We start from the raw sequence: 12577 nt of genomic DNA on the forward strand, positions 1-12577 counted from the left end.
TTGTAACTCCCTGCAACTGTAACAGATTTAATCCACAGAGAGCATTGAACATAGGCAGATTTAATTTAAAAGTCTTTCCAAGGAAATTTGATTTAAAGCAAATGTTAAATACAACCACCTCCACCATTTAAAATGTGATTGAAGGTTTTTTCTTTATTTGCTTTTTGTTTGGTTGGTTGTTTTATAAAGAATTCTTTGCATTTCTGAAAATCAGCCTGCAAATAACAACTATTATGGAAAAAATATAAGTGAAATTTGTTCTGTAATTTCAAGAGATTTACACTTCCACACTTTGAAGAAAAAAAAAAGCAAAAAGTGATTTTAAGTGTGTGGTTACAAGCATTTAAAATCCCATTTAGTCTCAATTTTCAAGAATCATTATTTCAGTTTCAACTGAAGTTGATTAAAGTTCACTTATGTACTTTGATACTGGGCACCCAGGTACTGAGCAATTACTTTTAGGAACAAATATTGTGAAGAATGATCCTCCTCCAACACAATTTGTAACAAGAAGTTCAAATATCATAAAAGTTGTATACTCTGTTAGAGCTGCAAGCTGGAATTTAATTACTGAATGCTACTAATTACATTCAAATTTTCAAAGCAGAAGTATTATTCCATTGATTTTGACTTACAAAGGTATTAACCACTCCATGTTTTTAAACTGCTTACTTAAGGTGAAAATAATTTACTAATTGTGTGGCAGATATGCATAAGGGTTTTTGCTAATTAATTTTACAGTATTATTTATAAAGGAAACTGTTACTTGCCTGATAAGGACAAGGAATATGGTACTGGTCACAGTGGTCAAACACCCATGTAGTTTCCCAGATTTTCCGGTTCACCAGCTCATAAACATAACACCCAAGAAGTGCTACAAGTGGCACCAAGTACAGACCACTAAAGACTCCAATTCGGATCATGAATTTCTTGAGCTTCTCCTGGTTTCTGCCATCGTGCTGAATGACCTGCCGCACGTGGTTCAGAGAAATAATCCCAGCTAAAAGGAGAGACAGACCGAAAAACACACAAAGGCACAACGGCAAAAGCACRAAGTACAAAGAGGCATCCAGGTCATAGAGACCCACAAAACAAACTCCACTGATATTGTCCCCTTCAACTTTGTTCATTGCGAGGAGCATAATGGTTAGAAAACCAGGTATTCCCCAGGCAACTGCATGGAACCACATGGCCTTTTGTGCAATAGCTTCACAACTCCATTTYCTTCCCGCTGCAAGGAACCAAGTGATTGTCAGAATCACCCACCATATGGTTCCTGCCATAGTGAAAAAGTACAAAACCATGAAGAGSACAGTACAGGCTTTGTTTTGGGAGCCAAGAACAACCGTTTCACCAATTTCTAGCTTCTCATCTGCCTCATTACAGGCAGTTCTGTTCCCAAGTAAAAATCCAATAAAGTACATTAAAGAGACTATGCTGTAACAGACAGAATAATATATGATTGGTCTCTCTGGGTACCTAAACCTTTTAACATCAATCAGAAAAGTCAGGAATGTGAAAAGCGTAGCACAAAGACAAAAGATTGAAACTATTCCAATGAAGCTTTTTGCCACATCCAATTCATAATTTTTGAAGTACATATTGGGACATGGGGGTGCACACTGATCAATTCCCAGAAACTTGTAGCCTTGTCCATTGGTAGTGTGTAGGTGTCGGGGACACCAGAATCCATAATCYCTTCGGATCTGGCTTGGGGTCTTCTGAGTTCCATGTACATTTGTGGTTACAGCAGCAGTGGCAGGAACAGTCTCATCACAATTGATTAGTCTRAATAAATAAACAGAAGAGGAAATATCTCAATAGCCCTCATTCTTAACCAGAATTACTTCTTAGAAATATGAGCAAAATCTGATCCTAAGCACTGTTAAATTTCATAGATACTGCAAATGTGAAATAGTGAATTATATGAAAAAAAATCATATGGCATTATAAAAACCAAACTTCAAACATCTGCATTTTAGAAGACTTCAAAAACATTTAACTGCTGCTCTCTAGCTGTTGTTTTATAATTTATGAAACACTACTCCGATTGCAACCATTCTACACTTGAAAACTCTATTAAACTTTTACATATGTRTATAAAATAGTTATAGTAGTTTTTTTCTTCAATTTCAATAACAGACTGTTGGAGACAGCAAAGAATCTTGTTAAAGAGCAAGCTTCAATCAAGGAAGAAGACTGACACCGTAAGTCATGACTAGCACATGATTATTATAATTTCTTGTATTGTACTGCTATTTCATTGTCAACAATAAACTACCTAACTGAAAAAATAGGCAGAAAATACAAGCACTGTAACAAATCATTAACATTTTAGCAATTTTCTAGCTCTATGATGTTCATTTAAAAACCGTTCAAGACTCAATTGCTCCAGGGTTTAACTGGATAMAAAATGTGATCTTTTTACATGGATAATATCATATTAGCAGCGCTGGATGTATCTTCAAACRAGATTATATCACTCAAGCAGGTAAGCATTTACTCAAAATGGTATTTATGTTCATATGCATTCCAAGTTTAMATGTATCTTTAAAAGGAACAAGTTTTGCATTCTAGCTTGTAAAGTAAAATTCTATTATCTCAACATTCTTTGTCAAACATGATTACAAGAGTCCCTCAACTCAGTATTCCAAGCTCAGCTCGAGCTAAAAACTCTTCCAGTTCTCTGTTGCACTGCATTATCATGATGTCCAAGTAAATCCAGACTAATTGTTAAGAAAACTGATTCTATGGCAGATTCTTTCACCAACCACAGGCTGGAGCAGCATGTGTGGAAACAGAATGAACTTCATTCATTGTCTTAATTGGCTTCATGTACATCTGTAAGAACACAGAAGTGTGAACCTCAGTATTCCAATGATTGCTCATCCTCACACCAGCTCCTCTTCTGTGGGCTCCAGCAGCAGGATCTCTCTGCTGCTCTAAGAACATCCTGAACCTCTCAGAACATGGACAGGGACTTTTCARTATTGGCTATCAGGGAGATATCACTTCACATATGAACAGGAAAGGTTCATTTTCAATAAATGCTAGCAGTAATAAAATAATTTAAAGCTGCACTTAATCCTGCAAAAAGCATAATTTGATTTAAAATGTCATTCTAAAGATACATTGAATAATTGGATTCACTTGTAATTGTCCTAATTTTTCAAAACAATCCTTGAAGCTATCTGCTGTGCTGAGGGCCACTGCTGTTGCGTAGAACCTCAYGTAAGATGGGAAAAGTTAATGCCTTCTTGTTTAAAAACCCCACAACTTCTATTTTTCTGCAGAACTATGGGAAATGGCATTAATACCACTTGTCATATTCACATCAGTAGTGATTTTTACCAGAGGTCATACACAGGACTACCATCCCAGCTTCCCCTTAGCCTTATCACAGACTAGTAACCCCATGTGGGTTAGAAAAATTATTTGYGTTTCCAGTCTCTGCTCCTTTCCTGTACCTCTTGACCCAATGTGTGTTAACAAGCAAACCTAATAAATAAATCCAGCCTTAATAATTCATAATTATCCACAGTTGGAGGTCTCAATCTCAAGATTACACTGGGGTGCTTCAAGGGGTTTCCATTTGAAATAGASATCTTTTCCCCAAATGAAGTAATAACTGTCCTCGATCTGAAACAGATATGTGAACACCTTTGAGAAAAAGGTGACATTTCAAAAGAGAGTTTTGGCAGGCAGTATAGGAAGAGCAACACAAGAGTAGGTTTGTACATTCAAGCAGTTAGGAACAAGATAAGGTTTCTACTATTTAATGTTCTGTGTCTGTTCAAATRGAGAATATTCTRTATTTCATTATCTTATGAGCAGTTRCTTCTAAAACTCCTAATAAAGTAACCATGATCATCCCTAGGTTAGAGATCAGAAACCAACYCAAAATCTATGCTGTAACACATAATATTTTAAACTTTGAGAAATTTATAGGAAAAAGCTATCTCTTGCAGGGATCCAAATACTGAAAAGAACTGCTGCAGAACTTTGTTGCAAAAAATGTCAYAGGCAGAAAATGCAGGTGATTGTTTGAATAATGAAAAAGTTTTAATAAAGAAATGGTCCCACACACAAGCACTGCAGGGCCAGCATACTAAGGAAGTTATAGCAAGAYGATATTTAACATTCTGCCACAGATYTTCAACTCAGCCCAGGTCAAATATTAAAATACCACTCTCACCACCTGTCAATATGAAAAATACCTGTTACATTCCAGCTCTTCAGGCCATGCAATTCCAAAAGTGTCCATCACCTGCTTACARTCAGAATACACTTTCTCACAGAGGCTTCGACACGGGTGAATCACGTGAATCTGATCCAGGCAGGCAGGGACAAAGGCTCTGCACAGAAATGTGTGGACGTCTGGTGAACAGTGAAGATTCATAAGAATAAGAAAAGGCTACGGGGAAGAAAAAGGCCTTRGTTAGCAATTTTAAAAAGATAATTCAAAGCGTCAAAATTAACTTTCATCACTTGGGCTCACATTTGATCCTAGATAGGTTTGAAAAGAAACTAGAAAATAGAGTTTGTTCAGCAATTTTGAAAAAGCAAAACCTACTGGSCTGAGGAGAAAGAAGCTCCATTAGCACTTCCAGTCCAGCTCTTGCACCAGGATCTTGGACAATCTCTGACTATCCGAACCTCATTTTTCCTATTTGGCAACATTAGAAATCTGAAATGGCCAGATATTTAAAACATAGAGTAAAACACTGAGTTCCTTCGTATACCAGTCAGATTCTAAACAAGTGCCTTGAGGTTTTTCAAGGTGTGTCTGTTCCTGTAGCTCCTGTTAGATTACATTTTTAGTCCTAAGCAGCATGTTGTACTCATCTTCTCTCATACTAAAGAATTTTGGGTTTTTTTTTTTATTAATGAGGTCCAAATACCATTATTTCTCTTTTTTAAACATCTTCTTTCATATTTCTCTCAATGTGATCGAGAATTTCTTTGCCTGTATTACCAAGTACCAGGGAGTGAGTAACTGATAAATGCTCTTACTAGAGAATTCATAGAATTAAATTTAACTTTTCCTGCTCAATGCATTCAATTGATTATTGTGGTCAGAAAGGCTTTTAAGTAAAAAAAGCCTTTCTTCTGTACATTTCATCAGCTTTATTTAGGGCATATTTTGGCCAAAATACTACTGTGTGTGCAAATTTCAGACAATCMAGGAGTAATCAGTCATTTTTGCCGGTGCTCTGCCTGTTTTAAGCATAGCTGGCAGAAGTGAGGGCTGCCACGCTGACAGCATCGCCAGGCATACTCGTTATCCCATGTGGTGTGACATCCACAGCGGCAGGGCCACAGGAGGGAGCGGAGGAGCCAGGGGGCTGTGGAAGGAGAGCCTCGTGTGAGAGAGTGCCAGCAGAAATAAAACTGAAGCAGCCAACCGTGTGCTGACCTCTCGGTGACTCTGGGCATGGATAGGGAGGGTCACGAGATGTCAGGCGCTGCCAGGACACAAGGCACACACATGACGTGACAACATGTGACCCGCACAGAAGCACTGGGGCGGCAGGCTGGGGGAGATATGCAGGGTGGAGCAGTCAGCTCCAGCCCKCTCACCAGGCCTGCAAGCAGCCCCAGGGAAAAGGCAGGGAAGCAGAGGGGAGCTGCTGGGGTGTGTGTGTGCTGGAAGGCTCCAMAGCCGTGGTGCTGCAAGCAGCCCAAAGCTCTGCATGCACTGCAGGGTGCTGCTCACCACAGTGCCCGCCACACCAGGTACAGCTTCCTGCCCCAACTGATTTAAACACTCTGTGAGCAACTAGCCCACGGCTGAGGGTGAAACCCATCTGCAGGATCATGTTAGCCTAAGTCCTTTTTAAGCTGTCCTGTTGATTAAAGCTCTTGTATGTCAGGGAAAAGGAACCTCCACATCACATGTAAATAGTCAAATTCATACGTCACGAAAGATAAAACAATATTTAACGTACTGTGAAATGTGAAATTAAACAGGGACACTGTATGGAATTTTCAAAGTAGGCCAAGCTTTTAGTAAGATTTTTATTTAGCAAGAATTTTAATTCTTTGCGATCAGTATCTATGTCTCTCAAACAGAATCACAGAATCACAGAAGTACCAGGTTGGAAGAGATCTTCAAGATCATCGAGTCCAACCTCTGTCCTAACACCTCAACTAAACTAAATCATGGCACCGAGCGCCACATCCAATCTCTTTTTAAACACGTCCAGGGATGGTGACTCCACCACCTCCCCAGGCAGACCATTCCAATATTTTATCACCATTTCTGTAAAAAAGTTTCTCCTAATATCTAACCTGTAACAACATTCAAACAAAGGCCACAAAAGGAAAGATTGGATTCTGAGTCCAGAAAAGTATCTTTACTTTTGTCAGCTTTTAAGTATGAAAAAAAAAAATCTATCTATCTATCTATCTATCTATCTATCTATCTATCTATCTATCTATCTATCTATCTATCTATCTATCTATCTATCTATCCATCCTTACCCAAAAAGCAATTCTTAATACTGAACACGCAGTTTAAAAGAAAAGGCATTGATAAATACATTTTCCCTTACAAAATGGAATATCTACAATTCCTCAAGGAGCCTTGGTAATAAATATAGGAATGTGTTGGGAGRAAGGAGGAAGACAAGGCAGARCAAGAACAACATGAAAGTGCTTTATGAATAACCAAAAAAATGTTGGCAGTACCCTTTCCAGTACTCCTGCTGTGTGCTGCATCGGCACATGCCATTACAACAGGCACACAGAGTTTGATCCCCTCTCTGGATRCCTGCTCTGGAGCTGCCTTTGCAGGAACCCAAGATTTGAGTATTTCATGACAAGGAGAGAAATGTAGTTCTGGTATACTGTGTTCCAGTTCCATAAGTCAGATTACTTCCTAAAGGCTGCACAGCTTCAGACAAAAAACCATAGTCGGGAGTTTACCCTAAAGTAATTAAATTCCCTTTGCATAATTAGGATGTTTCTTTTCTTCTCAACTGTTAATTTTATTTGCTCTGTTCTTCCCAGAAATTAGGATAATGACAATAGTCTTTTACAGAAATTGAGTTTACTTTTGACATTGTCTTGTAGAATTTGTCTTGATTGTTGTGAATTCTTTTTTGTCATCCATAGTTCATCTCACTTGATAAAAAGTAAAATTAATTTTCTAGAGCAAGTTTTGGACTACCAGCCAAAAACATTTGACCAGTAGAACAGTAATCTGCTCTAGAAAAGTAAAAAAAAATTAAAATTCTATATTTATATCAATTAAACCAAGCTTACCTACATAGGTATTTTAGCAACTATTTTGATAAACAACTAACAGTTTTCAAATAGCATTCTCCAACACAGCTAATAAGGTTACTTATTTTAAGCTTGCTCCTTTGATACAGAAAATAACCATAAAGAAAACATCCAGTGAAGAAAGTCAGGACAAAACCAACCTTTACCACTCCAACAGTTTCTGTCACATGAAGCTCTTTAAAAGTTAAAATATTTCAACAATCACAATATGTATAATGATAACTGCGTATTAGAGGTAGATGATGGATGCCAAGCAAAGATAAAATGTTTGCAAGAGTTTTACTAAAGCATGTTGTCACTGTCTAAACACTTGTTTAAAGAATATATTTTATTCAAAGGCAAAACCACCTTAACAGATAAATTGAAAAATGTGAATTTTTARGAAAAATGCTATGCTTAGCCTATAATGAAATCAGAGTAGAATTCCAAGGACCTGGCTGAAAAGATTTCTTTTATTTCTTTCAGCTTGCTAAAAATATTTACCTTCTGACACCTGAAAGGATGAAYGCAAGAGCAAGAAATCTGATATTATGAAAACACAAGCTGACATCCCAAGTCAGACCATTCAGCTGGACACCTTATTGCACYTTAGCTGGTAGCAAGGAGGTTGTAATGAGACAAGCTGACATCTCTCCCAGTTTCCAGCAATCAAGGGTTTAGGAAACAAGCTGCATGTTGTAACACAACCAGTGTGTTGTAATGGCATTGACAAACCTTTCATCCTAAAACTTATCTTACCCCTTTTTCAATCATTTAAGCTAGCTTAAACTCTAAGTAAAATACTACAGCAGTAAGTTATCCTGCATAATTTAAGCAGGCATTGCTGAGAAAATACTGAATTTTATCTGTTCACTGTAACTCCTGCTTTGGCAGCCCAATTTGTGTTTTGACAAACAGCTAACAGATTGTACGATAGTTTGTCCRTGTCATTTTGTCCTTCTGCTATCATTTATATATTTATATATTAGCCTAGTAATGCTTTAAATTTTGATTTCTGTTCATTTCATAATACACTTCGCYTTCGATTTGCCATGACTACATTTGAACACTGACATCACATTTCCAGTGACAAYAAAGACTTTCTGAGTGACAGTAACAGATAAAATACTGTGCCCACTCACTTGTATGGACAGTTACTTTCCCCCCATACTTATTACTCTGGGTGTTATTTTTCTCCTTACTTATTACCCTGAATTTCCCAACCCTTAATCCCCCYCACCATTTTATTATCCAGTTGCATCTAGCACAAGATCTTTCTGCAGTTCTTTCATCCTGTGTGAGTTAGTTGTGTGTCACAAGTTTCAGTACAGGTAATTAGGGGGAACCACTCTAGTCATTTATTTGGTATAGCAYGAAACTACCAGCTCAGGATTTAATACTTCTTGTTGGGAAAAACACTTACTTATTCCTACTTTTCTTCTTGTTCTTTTGGCAGGCATTGGAAAACAAAGTCTCCACTGGGTTACCAGCAGAGTTTCTTTAAAAAAACATAGGCTGTGACCATGTTTGTGAAAACTGAAGTATAATATACAGTCTGACTTACCCCTTTCAATGAAAGCATTGAATCCCTCAAAAACTCTAATAGATTTTACAGCCAATGAGTCTCCTCAACCAAAGAAACTCCATAAAATGTAAAACTTTGCCTCAAGCACACAGATCAGATTTGTAAAATACAGATTTATTTTCAGCAGCCACCTACTTTTACCATGTAAGAACCGCAGAAGTGGTACTGAATTGTGCCTGAGACTATGCTAACAATGGGGTATCTTTAAATATGGGCTTCACTTCCAGCTAGCCAATATGAAAAAGTTTCTTCATAGAAAACAGTATGTGTGCATTTCTTGATAGACCATAAACATAAATCTTACCAAACCCAAAGTATTTGCTCCTCCAGCTGCATGGTCTGGAAGCAAAAAGTCAAGCCAAGATCACAAGACAGTGAAATTTAGTTGCTTCAAGAGCACTTTATCTGAACCTCAGGTGTCCCAACCACCAACCATATTTCACCCAAGTGGTTAGCTGGGKAAGTTGCATGCATGCACATGCTGATGTTCTAAGCAGCCAAGTGTGGGATTAAACTCAAAATCTTATACCATAATTCTCCCCTCTTCAGGAAGTTCAGGATCTGCACATGGCACAAGCACATAAAATTCGCTCTTCCAGGAAATGAAGCCACTTGGCATTTCAAGCATTAGCAACCACTGCCCTGTGATAYGAAGAAGAAATTAAAATCTGCACATTGGGTGAAGAGAATGTTAAAAATAGACTAAAACTAGACTTTTGAAAAAACAGAAATAGAGCCTCACACAGCCAGTATATGTCCTAAAATAGAAATTCTCTTCTTGAAAATGGGAAACAAAACTCAGTAAATATAAGGCAAACTGCAAACWATACAGTAACCATCTTTAAAAAAGAAGTCAACACCAACAAACTAACAGCAACTATAAAGTCAAAGATGATATAGTTTGTAACAACAGGAGGRGCAATGCCTCAAGCAGTATCAGTAAAGAACTGAGGACTGTGGGATGCAAACTTTCCACTAACAAAACATGAACACCTTACTTTAGTAAGTCCTAGATTCCTTATGAGGTGTGTCTRTGTTATATTTTTTCCAATGGCAAAGCCAAGCTACCTCAGAAATCCCATTATGGTGCAATTCTACAAACAGTAACACAAGTGAGACAAGTGAAAACTAATGGTGCAAAACACAGAATAAATGTCTAGGTGCAAACATGTTCTTAAATGTGCTTTGCCAACAAGTAAATTGAAACCTAGAACTATATGTGGATCCTATGCTCAGAGTGCTTCTCTCTTTTGTTCTTAGCAGGCTTAAAACTCCAAGACACAAGAGAAACAAGCAATTCATTCCACACGGACATTCCAAATGCTCTCTGTTGTACCTCATCTCAGTCTGATCCTAGAGAAAAGCATTACCAGAGATGATCACTCTCTAGGGTTCTGATGTATGATAACTATCAGCATGTGCCAAAACAAGTAAGTGAAAATATTCTCCTGTAGTCTGCTGATTGATGTCACAAAGACAGATAATAGAGAAAACAGTGGATTAAAATATCAAGGTCTTTGTTACAATCATGTATGGCAAAGCTTTATTGCAAGAGACAGGAAATACCTTGAATTGCTGAGATACAAGGAGGATTCAAGCCTTTGTTCAGCCACTGGAGTCAGATATCTCAGACAGTAACAAGCTGTTCTCCTAACCACTGAGCTCTACCTACCATGTTAAAACATTTAGTTTCATTAATCTAGTTTATACGGAGGTTAATTAAGTTAAACAATTACAGACACCAACTGTCTCACTGCTAAGCCATGTCACCTCTTTGATGCAGATCTTGTGACCTAAAGCAACCACATTACAACCTCGTTTGCTTGCCTAACTGCATTTCAGTCACTGAAGGAAAGGTGGGCTTAAAACTGTATTTCTACAATTATACTACACTGTGTACCTCAGATTCCTAACTATATTAAAGATACACATTGCTATTTATGTAACTATCTGCTTTACAGGAAATAACACCTACTGAAATAATGAAATATTAGAGTCATAGAATATCTCAAGTTGGAAGGGACTCAGAAGAATCACCAACTCCCTTGCTTCTCATAGGACACTTTAATAATTAAAAATTAATTATTAATAATTTACAGTACCATACCAACACACCTACTATCCAGTCACGACAGAACTAAAGTACAGCCTCAAACTCTAACCCAAATATATTTATAAACATATAAGTTTTCAGATGTGATAGTCAGGAACTACAGACACTGTCAATCGCAGTGCACATAAATTATCTCAGAAGAAGAAATAGTAATAACTCTTCATACTCACAGAGCTATGCTAACAATCTTCACAGTATCTTTAGCTACTTTCACAATGATAATCTGTTTCAATTAAAAACCGTGGAACAAGTATGGCACGGTTGATTTAATCCTACACTATTGTTACAATAGAGTTATTCTGGAATGGATGCAAACAAGATTAGCATCGTACCCAGAGAGATTAATGCCTTCATGCAATTCCTAGATGGGCTGGCAAGGGTGGCAATTTGCTGATGGCCATAGTGAATCAGCTGCCAAGAATATCTGACTTCTAGTTCATGCACAATTAACTAAGTCATGACAAATAAATGTCCCAACACACGAAACTAAATGAAGGATGAAATTTTCAAGTTCAATTAGATTCAAAACAATGTTGAGAAAAGACTAGGGAGTCCTCATTGGAAATTACATTGATGAATTTAGATCAAAGGCACGTTAAGGACACTTAATTTGGTATGTAAGGATTTTGCAGGAGTTTAGAGTCGTGCTGCTACATGCCTGCTAAAAGCTGCTACTTAACAGCAGAACTGCAAAACAGAAACATGAGAATGCTTAGGAACATTAGTGCAATGYCAACCATCCTTTAAACTGCCAAGGAACAGAGTATGAGTTCATTTGGGGACCCATATATTCCGTGTCCCTACCTGAGTTGTGGGTCATCATCAACTACTGCTGCCAGCAGCAAGCATCAGTTGTAACCCATATTTTCTCAATTCAGTTAAAATTACATGGGTAAAACAACTGAAGTTTTTAAGAACTAATAGTCACAATAGGAATAAAATATTTTAGCTATAAATGCATATAAGATATATATTATAAATATGAACACATGTAAATTTAATATGCATTATTAGTGCATCCTAATTTGACAGGCATAAAAAGAAAACTAGCAAACAAACACATGAATTTGATTTCTATTTTAATAAGCTGCTTTAAAAAAGCAGCACTACTTTCTGCAGCCTTCATAATAGAATAGAGGCATATGAAGTTGTGTTTAATTTAAAAGCTTTGCAAACATTTTAAAAATGTAATCAATTTAACATTTACATAGATAAGAATGAAGTATTCTGTCAGAGTACAAAGGAAGTTGCCGCTKTAGTTTAAAAGACAAAATAGTTTAGGTTTCCTACCCTAGAAAAGAGCTGGTAGAGGGTGGGGGTGATGCAGAGAAAGAAAAGGGTAAACAAGYCAGTGAAACAAACAATGCTGTTATGCAGTGAAAGATGTTTGCAAAGATATGAGCTTATTTTTGTCCTTCGACTGAACAGCAAAGGCAACACATGCACTTAAGACTGTCAAAGGGCTGCAAACAAAGCGTGGGGACAGCCCAACGTGCAGCGGCTGATAAACTGGACTGTGGCCAGCAGTCCACTCCTCCCACTGCCCAACAGGCCAGGAGCTGCCTACGGTCACCGTCTGAAGATCACTGTTAGGAAGGCAAGGGATGACAGCT

The 12577-nt window shown here is 37.5% G+C and overlaps 1 protein-coding gene across 2 annotated transcripts in view; it reads right to left on the reverse strand.

Moving 5' to 3' along the window:
* FZD6 (frizzled class receptor 6) overlaps positions 1-12577 on the reverse strand; it is a 30929-nt gene that overhangs the window by 7872 nt on the left and 10480 nt on the right. For both annotated transcript variants that reach the window (XM_057372457.1, XM_057372458.1), the window contains exons 3-4: positions 4218-4414; positions 771-1788 (exon numbers count right to left, since the gene is read on the reverse strand). In XM_057372457.1, the coding sequence (XP_057228440.1) occupies positions 771-1788; positions 4218-4414 (1215 nt within the window). The remainder of the gene's footprint in view (positions 1-770; positions 1789-4217; positions 4415-12577) is intronic.

The sequence above is a fragment of the Malurus melanocephalus genome, unplaced genomic scaffold, assembly GCF_030028575.1.
Source record: "Malurus melanocephalus ecotype Western Australia unplaced genomic scaffold, MMel_1.1 scaffold_171, whole genome shotgun sequence".
Classification (NCBI taxonomy): Eukaryota; Metazoa; Chordata; class Aves; order Passeriformes; family Maluridae; genus Malurus; species Malurus melanocephalus.